This window comes from Myxine glutinosa, chromosome 5 (assembly GCF_964187855.1).
Source record: "Myxine glutinosa chromosome 5, kmMyxGlut1.1, whole genome shotgun sequence".
Taxonomy (NCBI): domain Eukaryota; kingdom Metazoa; phylum Chordata; class Myxini; order Myxiniformes; family Myxinidae; genus Myxine; species Myxine glutinosa.
Window position 1 is genome coordinate 113,295,268 of NC_136265.1, and position 16,118 is coordinate 113,311,385.

The 16,118-nt window shown below is 39.3% G+C and overlaps 1 protein-coding gene across 2 annotated transcripts in view; it reads right to left on the minus strand.

Moving 5' to 3' along the window:
• The window catches only part of REV3L (REV3 like, DNA directed polymerase zeta catalytic subunit), a 176,476-nt gene that overhangs the window by 25,629 nt on the left and 134,729 nt on the right, over positions 1–16,118 (minus strand). For both annotated transcript variants that reach the window (XM_068116559.2, XM_078778541.1), the window contains exon 22: positions 11,114–11,358. In XM_068116559.2, the coding sequence (XP_067972660.2) occupies positions 11,114–11,358 (245 nt within the window). The remainder of the gene's footprint in view (positions 1–11,113; positions 11,359–16,118) is intronic.

Below are 16,118 nucleotides of genomic sequence, written 5' to 3' on the forward strand. Positions count from 1 at the left end.
AGAGAAAGGGAAGCACACAACCACAACATTTGAGAGCAGGGAGAAGTGTGGGAGGGAGAGGGCTTGGGGGCAGGAGGCGTGGGAAGGTGGGGGGGGGTGGGGGGGGGGGGGGGTGGGAGAAGTATAAAACACAAGGGGGCCGAAATTAGCGGGGATAGAAAAGATCAAGGTTTTGGATGGGGGAGGATAAGAGATGGTGGTGAACAGCTGTTTTAAAGACCTGGAGGGTGGAGTGGGATTGAAGAGAGTGAGGGAGTTTGTTCCAGAGGCGGGAGAAAAGAGGAATGAAGGAGTGAAGGTGAGGAGAAAGTCTTGATTTTGGCAGTTTAACCATAAGAGGGTTGCAGGAAGATCTTGTGCATTTAATTTAAATAATTAATAATATAAATAATAAATAATAAATAAATAATAAATAATAAATAATAATAATGTGCAAGGCATTTAATTAATGTACCTTAATTAGGCATTTAATTAATGTCACGATACCTTAATGAAGCATTTAATTAATAAACCTGAGTTAGGCATTTAATTAATGTACCTTAATTAGGCATTTAATTAATGTACCTGAATTAGGCATTTAATTAATGTACCTTAATTAGGCATTTAATTAATGTACCTTAATTAGGCATTTAACTAATGTACCTTCATTAGGCATTTAATTAACCCTTTGAGTACGGGCTTTTTTTTGGGATAAAAATACCCCCGGTACGGGATTAATTTGGCATTTTGGTACTGAAATGCAACCACATATTCTGAGGGTTAATACGTACCACGTACTCAACCACGTACTCAACCACGTACTGACGATCTATTTATAGGTACAGTCGATGATGTTACGTACACAAAACTTTTTCGCGGGTTGCGGCACTGGACGTCATCCGTACTCAAAGGGTTAATGTACCTTAATTAAGCATTTAATTAATGTACCTTAATTAGGCATTTAATTAATGTCACGGTACATTAATGAGGCATTTAATTAATGTACCGTAATTAGGCATTTGATTAATGTCACAGTACCTTAATGAGACATTTAATTAATGTACATTAATTAGGTATTTAATTAATATACCTTAATTAGGCATTTAACTAATGTACCTTAATTCGGCATTTAATGAATGAACCTCAATAAAAACCAATTAATGTACCTCAATGCGGCATTTAATTAATGTACCTTAATGAGGCATTTAACTAATGTACCTTAATTAGGCAATTAATCAGGCATCCAAGTAATTTATTTATTCGGACATAGTTACAGTAACTATCTGTCATCATCCTTGGAATTTGTTTGTCGGACACAGTTACAGTAACTATCTATCATCATCCTCGTAATTTGTTTGTCAGACCTAGTTACAGTAACTATCGATATCATCATCCAAGTAATTTGTTTGTCGTACATAGTTACAGTAACTATCTATCATCATCCGAGTAATTTGTTTGTCGGACCTAGTTACAGTAACTATCTACATCATCATCCTCGTAATTTGTTTGTCGGACACAGTTACAGTAACTATCTATCATCATCCTAGTAATTTGTTTGTCGGACATAGTTACAGTAATTATTGATATCATCATCCGAGTAATTTGTTTGGCGGACATAGTTACAGTAACTATCTATCATCATCCCAGTAATTTGTTTGTCGGACACAGTTACAGTAACTATCTTTCATCATCTTATGATAATTCACCAAATGTCCGTCCGTCCGAAGGTACCGTAAAAACTGCTGAACCAATCACAACGATATTTTGGGTGGGTAATCCTGGGATCTCCAGGAGTAAAATAGGCTATTTAGTTTCCCCAATTTCAGCTTTGGTCTCCAGCATTCTCAGGTTTGGACTCCCGCATAACATTCGCATTCGAATAAGGTTCATTGTGACGATGCTTTCATTGTGACGATGTTGTTTTCCCGGGTGCTGCACAAACGGCTGCACCGATCGATGCACGGCTGCACCGATCGGACTCGGTGACCTGAGGAATCATAACAGAAAGACCTTTTATAAGGACACTGGTTGAATCCCTGCTTGAGAGAATTCCAACCCCCTCCCCGCCATCACGGCAGTCTCCCCAACTCACAATCCCACGAGATATGCGGAAAGGACGACCCAAAACCAATTATCTTCTTTTTGATTTGTATATAAACATCATTAAAAGTAAATAATGACCTCGGCCAAAGTTCAAACGACGTTTAATCTCGACATGAGAGAATTCCACATAGCTATTTGGGCGGTGTATACGCTAACAGATCGCTGTCTCCATCGATCTTGCCAAGGCCGTAACAGCTATCTGCTCAAAATCCTTTTAACTGTTGATTTGGTAGTTTTTACAATGAAGGAAACATTAACAATGTTGTTAAAAGTTTATTTCATGATTAATTTGTGAATGGAGATATGTTGTTTGGAATGAAAAAAGAGATATCGAGTTCAAGTAAATGACGACATGCCGTGATGGTTTCGACTTTCTGAACGTGAACTTCGCGGATCACCATATCCAGATTCGCCACGGACCCACGATTGATGTTTCTATGCGTGAACGTACCCGTTTGTTTGCAAACCGGTACGTTTTTCATGGAAGTCCTTCACAAACTTGCTGTCCATGTCTGATGTGTGACTGAAGGTGCTACAGGAATGTGGAATTTATTGGTTTCATGCTTTAGCATTCGCCGTTTCTGCATTGCCTGCTTGCTTCTGGCCTCCCACCCGTGCATAGCAAGGGTATCTCACTTGTCCTCTTAATTTGTTTGTCAGACACAGTTGCAGTAACTATATTTCATCATCCTTGTAATTTGTTTGTCGGACATAGTTACAGTAACTATCTGTCGTCATCCACTAATTTGTTTGTTGGACATAGTTACAGTAACTATCTGTCGTCATCCATTAATTTGTTTGTTTGACATAATTACAGTAACTATCTGTCGTCATCCACTAATTTGTTTGTTGGACATAGTTACAGCAACTATCTGTCGCCATCCTAGTAATTTGTTTGTCGAACACAGTTGCAGTAACTATCTTTCATCATCCTTGCAATTTGTTTGTCGGACATAGTTACAGTAACTATCTATATCATCATCCGAGTAATTTGTTTGTTGGACATAGTTACAGTAACTATCTATAATCATCCTTGTAATTTGTTTGTCGGACATAGTTACAGAAACTGTCATCATCCCAGTAATTTGTTTGTCGGACACAGTTACAGTAACTATCTATCATCATCCGAGTAATTTATTTGTTGGACACAGTTACAGTAACTATCTATCATCATCTTTGTAATTTGTTTGTCGGACATAGTTCCAGTAACTATCTATCATCATCCTAGTAATTTGTTTGTCGGACAGTTACAGTAACTATCTATCATCATCCGAGTAATTTGTTTGTTGGACACAGTTACAGTAACTATCTATCATCATCCTAGTAATTTGTTTGTTGGACACAGTTACAGTTACTATCTATCATCATCTTTGTAATTTGTTTGTCAGACATAGGTACAGTAACTATCTATCATCATCCGAGTAATTTGTTTGTCGGACATAGTTGCAGTTACTATCTGTCGCCATCCTAGTAATTTGTTTGTCAGACATAGTTACAGTAACTATCTTTCATCATCCTTGTAATTTGTTTGTTGGACATAGTTACAGTAACTATCTATCATCATCCGAGTAATTTGTTTGTCGGACACAGTTACAGTAACTATCTATCATCATCCTTGTAATTTGTTTGTCGTACATAGTCACAGTAACTATCTATCATCATCCTAGTAATTTGTTTGTCGTACTTAGTTACAGTAACTATCTGTCGTCATCCTAGTAGTTTGTTTGTTGTACTTAGTTACAGTAACTACCTGTCATCATCCTCGTAATTTGTTTGTCAGACATAGTTACAGTAACTATCTATCATCATCATTGTAATTTGTTTGTCGGACATAGCTACAGTAACGATCCATCATCATCCTCGTAATTTGTTTGTCAGACACAGTTACAGTAACTATCTGTCGTCATCCACTAATTTGTTTGTTTGACATTGTTACAGTAACTATCTATCATCATCTTACTATAATTCACCAAATGTCCGTCTGTCTGTTCGAAGTTACCGTAAAAACTGCTGAACCGATCGCAGAGATATTTTGGGTGGGTAATCCTGGGACCCCTGGGAGTAAAATAGGCTATTTAGTTTTCCCAATTTCAGCTTTGGTCTCCAGCATTCTCAGGTTTGGACTCCCGCATAACGTTCATTGTGACGATGTTCTCATTCTGACGATGTTGTGACGATGTATGTGTTCATGGTAGTGTTTGACGTGACGGTGTGAACGTAATTTCGTAATGTTTTTCGTTTCGTAATCCTTTAATGAACGTTTAATGTTTAATGAACGTTTAATGCCCTTAGATGTCTGGGGCCACACGCGCGCTACACTGGACGGGCCAGCGTGTACCTTGCCCTTCGCCGTCAGGCTCGGGTAAACCGCTGAGCCCCATCTTTGATGGGGCCTGGGGCTTGAGACAATGTCCCATTGTCCCATTAACGAGGAATTGCCAGTAAGCGCGAGTCATCAGCTCGCGTTGATTAAGTCCCTGCCCTTTGTACACACCGCCCGTCGCCGCACAAACATCACAATGAAACACAATCACAATTCACATATTCGTGCAATTCGAGAAAAGGAACTTTTATCAGCAATGTCGTCTATCCTGAAGTTCTAAGCTGAAGAAGAAGTACAAAATCATTCAATTCTTTTCCCGAAAGAAAAGCGTACAGTTGATATCACGATTTGAAACACGATGGAATAATATTTACCGATATGAACAGTGATGTGGCTTTTATTGAAATTCTAAAGATACTGTTTAGATTTTGATGATTTACGTGTGATATGATTTGACGGATGTTTATATGAATCGTTTAAAAAAAAAAAATTCTGCCTTCAATTTCTGATATTTTGCCTTTTCATTTCGGCTTCCCAATTGAAGCCCCGCCCGTAGGGCGGGTACCGTTGCTAGTCCGAGTAATTTGTTTGTCGTACATAGTTACAGTAACTATCGGTATCATCATCCTAGTAATTTGTTTGTCGGACACAGTTACAGTAACTATCTATCATCATCCGAGTAATTTGTTTGTTGGACATAGTCACAGCAACTACCTGTCGCCATCCTCGCAATTTGTTTGTCGGACATAGTTACAGTAACTATCTGTCGCCATCCGAGCATTTTGTTTGTCGGACATAGTTATAGTAACTATCACCATCCCAGTAATTTGTTTGTCGGACACAGTTACAATAATGATCTATCATCGTCTTCGTAATTTGTTTGTCGGACATAGTTGCAGTAACTATATTTCAATATTTCATCATCATAGTAATTTGTTTGTCGGATATAGTTACAGTAACTACCTGTCGTCATCGACTAATTTGTTTGTTGGACATAGTTACAGTAACTATATTTCATCATCCTCGTAATTTGTTTGTCGGACAGTTACAGTAACGATCTATCATCATCCTGCTAATTTGTTTGTCAGACACAGTCACAGTAACTACCTGTCGTCATCGACTAATTTGTTTGTTGGACATAGTTACAGTAACTATCTTTCATCATCCTTGTAATTTGTTTGTCGGACACAGTTACAGTAACTATCTTTCATCATCCTTGTAAATTGTTTGTTGGACACAGTTACAGTAACTATCTATCATCATCCCAGTAATTTGTTTGTTGGACACAGTTACAGTAACTTTCTATCATCATCCCAGTAATTTGTTTGTCGGACACAGTTACAGTAACTATCTGTCGTCATCGACTAATTTGTTTGTCGGACACAGTTACAGTAACTATCTGTCGTCATCGACTAATTTGTTTGTCGGACACAGTTACAGTAACTATCTGTCGTCATCGACTAATTTGTTTGTCGGACACAGTTACAGCAACTATCTGTCGTCATCCACTAATTTGTTTGTCGGACACAGTTACAGTAACTATCTGTCGTCATCCACTAATTTGTTTGTCGGACACAGTTACAGTAACTATCTGTCACCATCCTAGTAATTTGTTTGTCAGACACAGTTACAGTAACTATCTGTCGTCATCGACTAATTTGTTTGTTGGACATAGTTACAGTAACTATCTGTCGTCATCCACTAATTTGTTTGTCGGACACAGTTACAGTAACTATCTGTCGCCATCCTAGTAATTTGTTTGTCGGACACAGTTACAGTAACTATCTTTCATCATCCTTGTAATTTGTTTGTCGGACACAGTTACAGTAACTATCTTTCATCATCCTTGTAATTTGTTTGTCGGACACAGTTACAGTGACTATCTATCATCATCTTTGTAATTTGTTTGTCGGACATAGTTACAGTAACTATCTATCATCATCCGAGTAATTTGTTTGTTGGACACAGTTACAGTAACTATCTATCATCATCCTTGTAATTTGTTTGTCGGACACAGTTACAGTAACTATCTGTCGTCATCCACTAATTTGTTTGTTGGACATGGTTACAGTAACGATCTATCATCATCCTAGTAATTTGTTTGTCGGACACAGTTACAGTAACTATCTGTCGTCATCCACTAATTTGTTTGTCGGACATAGTTACAGTGACGATCTATCATCATCCTGCTAATTTGTTTGTCGGACATAGTTACAGTAACTATATTTCATCATCCTCGTAATTTGTTTGTTGGACATAGTTACAGTAACGATCTATCATCATCCTAGTAATTTGTTTGTCGGACATAGTTACAGTAACTATATTTCATCATCCGAGTAATTTGTTTGTCGGACATAGTTACAGTAACTATATTTCATCATCCTCGTAATTTGTTTGTCGGACATAGTTACAGTAACGATCTCTCATCATCCTCGTAATTTGTTTGTCGGACATAGTTACAGAAACTATCTATCATCATCCTAGTAATTTGTTTGTCGGACATAGTTACAGTAACTATATTTCATCATCCTCGTAATTTGTTTGTCGGACATAGTTACAGTAACGATCTATCATCATCCTGCTAATTTGTTTGTCGGACACAGTTACTGTAACTACCTGTCGTCATCGACTAATTTGTTTGTTGGACATAGTTACAGTAATGATCTATCATCATCCAAGTAATTTGTTTGTCGGACACAGTTACAGTAACTATCTGTCGTCATCCACTAATTTGTTTGTGGGACATAGTTACAGTAACGATCTATCATCATCCTGGTAATTTGTTTGTCGGACACAGTTACAGTAACGATCTATCATCATCCTGGTAATTTGTTTGTCGGACATAGTTACAGTAACTACCTGTCGTCATCGACTAATTTGTTTGTTGGACATAGTTACAGTAACTACCTGTCGTCATCGACTAATTTGTTTGTCGGACATAGTCACAGTAACTATCTGTCGTCATCCACTAATTTGTTTGTTGGACATAGTTACAGTAACGATCTATCATCATACTAGTAATTTGTTTGTCGGACACAGTTACAGTAACTATCTGTCGTCATCCACTAATTTGTTTGTCGGACAAAGTTACAGTGACGATCTATCATCATCCTGCTAATTTGTTTGTCGGACATAGTTACAGTAACTATATTTCATCATCCTCGTAATTTGTTTGTTGGACATAGTTACAGTAACGATCTATCATCATCCTAGTAATTTGTTTGTCGGACATAGTTACAGTAACTATATTTCATCATCCGAGTAATTTGTTTGTCGGACATAGTTACAGTAACTATATTTCATCATCCTCGTAATTTGTTTGTCGGACATAGTTACAGTAACGATCTCTCATCATCCTAGTAATTTGTTTGTCGGACATAGTTACAGAAACTATCTATCATCATCCTAGTAATTTGTTTGTCGGACATAGTTACAGTAACTATATTTCATCATCCTCGTAATTTGTTTGTCGGACATAGTTACAGTAACGATCTATCATCATCCTGCTAATTTGTTTGTCGGACACAGTTACAGTAACTACCTGTCGTCATCGACTAATTTGTTTGTTGGACATAGTTACAGTAACGATCTATCATCATCCAAGTAATTTGTTTGTCGGACACAGTTACAGTAACTATCTGTCGTCATCCACTAATTTGTTTGTGGGACATAGTTACAGTAACGATCTATCATCATCCTGGTAATTTGTTTGTCGGACACAGTTACAGTAACGATCTATCGTCATCCTCGTAATTTGTTTGTCGGACACAGTTACAGTAACTACCTGTCGTCATCGACTAATTTGTTTGTCGGACATAGTCACAGTAACTATCTGTCGTCATCGACTAATTTGTTTGTCAGACATAGTCACAGTAACTACCTGTCGTCATCGACTAATTTGTTTGTCGGACATAGTTACAGTACCGATCTGTCGCCATCCTATGGATTGGTCGATCGGTCAATTATTTCATTTTCACCACCAGCAACGATTCCTTCGACAGCCGACGAAGACAGCAATTTATTACTCATGGTGTTGAAAATGAATCGAAACAGGTGTTTGTACCACATACATGTACGTATGTATTTTTGAAGTTGCGTCTTAGTTTAGTGTTTGTCTGTAACAAACTGTTGACGTTGGCCTTTGATATTGAAATAAAACCCACTATTTACATGAGGAAGATAACACATTTATTTTAAGTAATAAAAGACATATAATGTTCATAATTTCCATGCGTGTGGGTAGGGTTGGAAAAAGATTGCTAACACAGAGAAGGCTGAGAGTGAAAGAAAACTATCATACATTTTCAATACCTTGGGACATATACCTTGTCAAAAATCATATATCGCATTACCCCTCCTGGATGGTACTGAGCACCCCTCCTGGCCCATGTCTGACTAATAGGCAAGATTTTTGTTCCAAACAATTCCCAAACCCAATTTAAACCTAAATTTAGACACCAAATTCATCCTCCTATATCTATTAGTACAGAAGTTTTCAATCCATTCCCGATATCGAGTTATCAGTTAAATTTCATTAAATGCCGAATTAAGACACCAAAACATAATTTGTAAGATGGACGGCGTCCAATTCCGTATTCTACACACCATAAACTACCCAAATCAATAGACAAATCTATATAATCAGCAAAATCGAGCCATAGTACATGGCCAACTTCACTATATATTCAATTTCTAGCTGTATCATATATAACTAGAACGGCACTCTTTGACATCACAACGTCGATCGATGTGCCTCCACCCACATTATTACATCATTGTCATATTTGTACCAAGTTTGCTTTAAATCCAATCAGCTATTCTGAAGTTATCAAATTTTTACCTGACATGACCTCTGACCTTTGATCTGTTGATGCCACAATCCAATCGGTTCATCTTTGCATCATACACACGAATACCAAGTTTGTTGAAAATCCCATCACTGGCTCATGGATGGGTTCATGGTTCACACATGCAAATATGCAAACACGTAACACACGGACAATCTTACATGCATACATACACATTACACATGCACAATTTGACATGCACACGTGGACACACAGTACACACGTGCAGTCTGACATTTATACATACACACACGCACAATTTGACATGCATACATGTACACAAATTACACAGGTACACATGTTACACATGTACACAAATTACACATGTACACATATTACACATGTACACAAATTACACATGTACACAAATTACAAATGTACACATATTACACATGTACACAAATTACACATGTACACAAATTACACATGTACACAAATTACACATGTACACATATTACACATGTACACAAATTACACATGTACACAAATTACACATGTACACATTACACATGTACACAAATTACACATGTACACAAATTACGCATGTACACATATTACACATGTACACAAATTACACATGTACACAAATTACACATGTACACATTACACATGTACACAAATTACACGTACACAAATTACATATGTACACATATTACACATGTACACAAATTACACATGTACACAAATTACACATGTACACATATTACACATGTACACAAATTACACATGTACACAAATTACACATGTACACAAATTACACATTACACGTACACAAATTACACATATACACATATTACACATGTACACAAATTACACATGTTCACAAATTACACATGTACACATATTACACATGTACACAAATTACACATGTACACATGTACACATATTACACGTACACAAATTACACATGTACACATATTACACATGTACACAAATTACACATGTACACATATTACACATGTACACAAATTACACATGTACACAAATTACACATGTACACATATTACACATGTACACAAATTACACATGTATACAAATTACACATGTACACAAATTACACATGTACACAAATTACACATGTACACATTACACATGTACACAAATTACACATGTACACAAATTACACATGTACACATATTACACATGTACACAAATTACACATGTACACAACTTACACATGTACACATATTACACATGTACACAAATTACACATGTACACAAATGACACATGCACACATTACACATGTACACAAATTACACATGTACACAAATTACACATGTACACATATTACACATGTACACAAATTACACATGTACACAAATTACACATGTACACATTACACATGTACACAAATTACACATGTACACAAATTACACATGTACACAAATTACACATGTACACAAATTACACATGTACACATATTACACATGTACACATATTACACATGTACACAAATTACACATGTACACATATTACACATGTACACAAATTACACATGTACACAAATTACACATGTACACATATTACACATGTACACATATTACACATGTACACATATTACACATGTACACAAATTACACATGTACACATATTACACATGTACACAAATTACACATGTACACAAATTACACATGTACACAAATTACACATGTACACATATTACACATGTACACAAATTACACATGTACACAAATTACACCTGTACACATATTACACATGTACACAAATTACACATGTACACAAATTACACATGTACACATATTACACATGTACACAAATTACACATATTACACATGTACAGTCTCGCAAACACGCTTACAGTGCACCTCATTAATCGTTGGTGTAAACAAGCGTTCCTACATTCCAAGGTGCTCAATGCGACCGAGGCAAGTGGAGAAACAATAGTTGTACGCAATGATGATGGAGGGATACAGAGACTGGAAATCCAACACGAGGACAGGGCTCGTATACAGACGAGACTCCGGCTCCATGATGAGCGGCACGCACTCAGGAGCGCGCTGCTTCGCCCGCTGGACCACGCTGGGAGATACCGAAACAAGGTTCCGGGCCTTAGCTGCTCGAAGCATCATGGACTCCACACGGTACTGCCGGAGACAGCAAAGTCAGGATGAATAAAAAAAAATTACCTTACCCTATTGACATTCCCACCTGTGCACAGAATGCATGCTGGGACCTCAGGTTCAAATCCCATATGGTATGTTGATTTATCCGTCATCTCCTAATGTCTATATAATTAATTAATAATTTATGTGAAAGTACACCAATGCATTCTGATGTCCATGACCTATAGGTGAGGGAAGTACAAGGTCCTATGTGGGCCGATTAACACTGCAGGAGGACAAAAAAAGTTCATTTAATTTTCACAGGATTATTCAAATAAGACACGTCTACACGACCACCACAGTCAGGATAACTCACGTCACTATCACCACAATTATAAATGGCATGTCCACACCACAATTACTAGAACGGCACTCTGGAGAGCATCCACCTGGTTGGCCATATCACTCAATCGTGAAGAATTACTTTAAAAATTCGACGAGATGGATCCGGATTCGGATCTTCACCAAAATTGAATCGATTCTTCCTCCTCACGCACACAACCTGTCCAACACGTTTCGTCCAAATCAGTCCATAACCTTTTGAGATATCCTGCGATGTATCGATTTTGGCCCTATCTCCCAATGGTGAAGCATTGCTTAAAATTTTAATAACTCTCATATCTGAATCCATATTCAGACCATCACCAAAATTGAATCGATTCTTCGTTGTCACACACACCACCTGTCCACGAAATTTCGTCCAAATCAGTCCATAACTCTTTGAGATATCCTGCTATATGTTGGTTTCAGCCACATCACTCAATGGTGAAGAATCACATTAAAATGTAATAATTCTCATATCCGAATCCATATTGAGATCTTCATCAAAATCTAATCTATTTGTCCTTGTCACACACGAACCCGATCGAAGCAAGGGTGGAAATCACTCCATTTATGACGACGAAACGTCTGATGCCCGAAGTGGAGATCGGTTTCTGAGGTTTGGGACGTGGAATGTAGGGACAATGACAGGGAGATCAGGAGAAGTGGTGGAAGTATTGGTCAGAAGAAGAGTGGACATGTGTTGTGTGCAGGAGACGAGATGGAAGGGAAGTGGTGTGAGAATGGTGAAGGGTAGGCAGGGACAGAAATACAAGTTTGTGTGGCAAGGGTGCCCGGAGGGCGTGAATGGTGTTGGTGTCCTGTTTTCTGAGGAGTTTGTAGACAGTGTGGTGAGTGTGACTAGAGTGTGTGACAGGTTGATGATGGTGAAAATGATGATAGGAAATCTCTTGGTGAACGTCATCTCGGGATATGCTCCGCAGGTTGGTCGGAGCGATGAAGAGTAGGACAAGTTCTGGTGTGCGATAGAGAAGCTGATGGAAAACGTGAAAGATGAGGAAGTTGTTGTGGTAGGAGGAGACCGAAATGGACATGTGGGAACGAGTATGGACGGTTTTGAGGGAGTTCATGGGGGTTACGGATATGGTGAGAAATGGAGAAGGTGAAAGGATTTTGGAGTTTGCTGATGGAGCTGATTTGTTGATTTGTAATACTCGGTTCCAGAAAGGGGATAATAAGCTTATTACATACACGTCAGGTGGGTCGACGACAACCGTTGACTACCTGCTGGTGCGTAGGCGAGATAGGGGGCACCTCCGGGACACAAAGGTGATCCCGGGGGAGGAGGCTGTTTCACAGCACCACTTGGTTGTCTGCGACATAAGGGTGAAAGGTGCGAGGAGAGCTCGGCGGTGAAGTGCCAACCGAGAATGAAGGTGTGGAGGTTGAAAGAGGTGACAGTAACGGAGGCATTAAAAGAGAGGCTGAGTCGGGTAGAGGATGATGTGGTTGAGCTTGAAAGTGGTTGGATGTCAATGAAAGATAGTCTGTTGGGAGCCGTTGGTGAGGTATGTGGATGGACAAAAGGACCACCGAGGCACTCGGAAACATGGTGGTGGGATGATGAAGTTGGAAAGAGGATTGACGAGAAGAGGAAGAAGTTCAAGGAGTGGCAGAAGGCGAAGGGTACGGGAGCAGAAAAAGCAGAGCATGAAAGTTATAAGGCAGCCAAGAAGGCTGCAAAGAAAGAGGTAGCAAAGGCACAGGAGGCATGTAGGAAAATGTTCGGAGAACGCTTGGTTTGGAAGAGGGTCAGAGAGCGGTATTCAGGATTGCAAAGCAGATAGCGAAAGAGAGGTGTGATGTGATGGGGGTGACTTGCTTGAAGGATGAAGTGGAACAAATCGTTGTGGGCCCAGATGGAATTAAAGGAAGATGGAAAAGATATATGGAAATACTGTTGAATGCAGAGAATGAATGGGATGGCAACATAGAAAGTAACCCAGTTTTAGGACCGGCAGAGAAGATAACCTGAGAAGGAAGTTGAGGAAGCAATAAAAGCAATGAAGAGTAGAAAAGCATTTCTACCCCCACAAATTCAACCCAGATCCACCTTGTTTGAAATTCCAACTTCTTTCCTGGAAGTCCCGGCAGTGTCCATATGTTTTATACCTCTCCCACCCCCAATTCCCATGCCTCCCCCCCACCAAAGCCCTCTCCCTCCCACAGATCTCTCGATGTCCCTGCTCTCAGATGTTGTGTTTGTGTTCCTCCCCCTCTCGCCCCATCTTGTCTACCGCTCCCCATGTTATATGTTTTATGTGTCGGTTTGTCTTTCTGTGTGATTAATGTTTGCTCTTTCACGAGCCTCGATCTTATATACAAAAAAAAAAAAAAAAGCCGGAGGGCCGACGGGAGTTGTGGGAGATATGTTGAAGGCAGCAGGAAGTTGGGGTGTGAAGAGAATGACAGAGACCTGCAATCTGGTGGTGAAAGAAGGCCGCATTCCAGTGGATTGGGAACTGAGTACCCTCGTCCCTCTATACAAGGGGAAAGGTGACCCTCTGGACTGTGGCTTGTATCGAACGACAAAGTTATTGGAGCATGGAATAACGGTATTGGAAAGGGTGTTGGATAGGAGGATAAGGAAGAAAGTGAAGATCGACGAAATGCAGTTTGGATTTATGCCAGGAAGAGGAACGACAGACGCGCTTTTTATTGTAAGGCAGTTGCAGGAGAAGTACATGGAGAAGAGGAAGAAGTTGTTTCTTGGGTTTGTTGATCTGGAGAAAGCATTCGATAGGGTTCCACGCGAAGTAGTGACATGGGCATTGAGGAAGTTAGTAGTGGAAGAATGGTTGATCAGAGTAGTGATGGCAATGTACAAAAGAGCGCGCACGCCGCACAGCTGTAAGGACGAAGGACGGGAACAGTGGTGAGTTTGAGGTGAAGGTGGGAGTGCATCAGGGGTCGGTATTAAGTCCACTACTATTTGTAGCTGTGATGGAGGTGCTGGCTCGGAATGTAAAGGAGGGTTTACCGTGGGAGCTGTTGTATGCAGATGATCTGGTGTTGATTGCGGAAAGTATGGATGGACTGAAGGAAAAGATGAACAAGTGGAAGGAATGTATGGAGGCAAAACGTCTGAAGGTGAATATCGGAAAAACGAAGGTGATGGCAAGTGGTAAAGCATGTGGTGAGGTGGAAAGAACTGGGAAGTGGCCGTGTGCTGTGTGCAGGAAGGGTGTCGGAGTGAACTCCATTCAATGTAGAATGTGCGCTGCGTGGGTTCATCAAAAATGTAGTGGTCTGAGAGGGTCATTAACGAGTGTGGCAGCTACATTAAAATGTAAGGTGTGCACAGAGGGATCTGCAGGAGGAAATGTTGAGTTGGATCTTGGAGATGGCATGAAGCTGGAAGGTGTGAAAATATTTTGCTACCTCGGAGACATGCTGAATGGAGAAGGTGGATCAGACTCGGCAACGGTTGCTGGAGTGAGATGTGCATGGAAGAAGTTTCGGGAACTGAGTGGCGTGCTGATGAGGAGGGGAGTGTCGTTGAAGCTGAAGGGAAAGGTGTATGCTGCATGTGTGAGAAGTGTTATGATTTATGGGAGCGAGACATGGGTAATGAACGTAGAGCAGCAACGAAGGCTGGAAAGGGTGGAAATGTGAATGGTTCGGTGGATGTGCGGAGTATCGTTGAGAGAGAGGAAGACAAATGATGAATTGCGAAAGATGATGGGAATAGAGCCTGTGATGGATGCTGTGAAGAGGAACAGGTTGAGATGGTTTGGTCATGTGTTGAGGAAGGATGAAAGTGACCGGTTGAGAAGAGTGATGGAAATGAATGTAGAAGGAAGTAGAGGACGGGGAAGACCGAGAAAGACTTGGCTAAAGATGGTGGAAGAAGAAATGCGGGCAAGGGGGTTAACAAGGGGAGATGCAGATAATAGGGCAAACTGGAGAAGATTGTCATGGGGACTGCAAGGCTAACCCCCGCTCTAGCAGGGAAAATGGCCTTTAATATGCCTGTTGGTTGCTATTGTTCATTGATATTACTTATTACTCCTTGATATGACTTATTACTCATTGATATTACTTATTACTCATTGGTATTACTTATTACTCATTGATATTACTTATTACTCATTGATGTTACTGATTACTCATTAGTTGCTATTACTCATTGATATTACTTATTTCTCATTGATATTACTGATTACTCATTGGTTACTGTTACTCATTGATATTATTTATTATTCATTGGTTGCTATTACTCATTGACATTACTTATTACTCATTGGTTGCTATTACTCATTGATGTTACTTATTACTCATTGGTTGCTATTGCTCATTGATGTTACTTATTACTCATTGGTTGCTATTGCTCATTGATATTACTTATTACTCATTGGTTGCTTTTGCTCATTGATATTACTTATTACTCATTTGTTGCT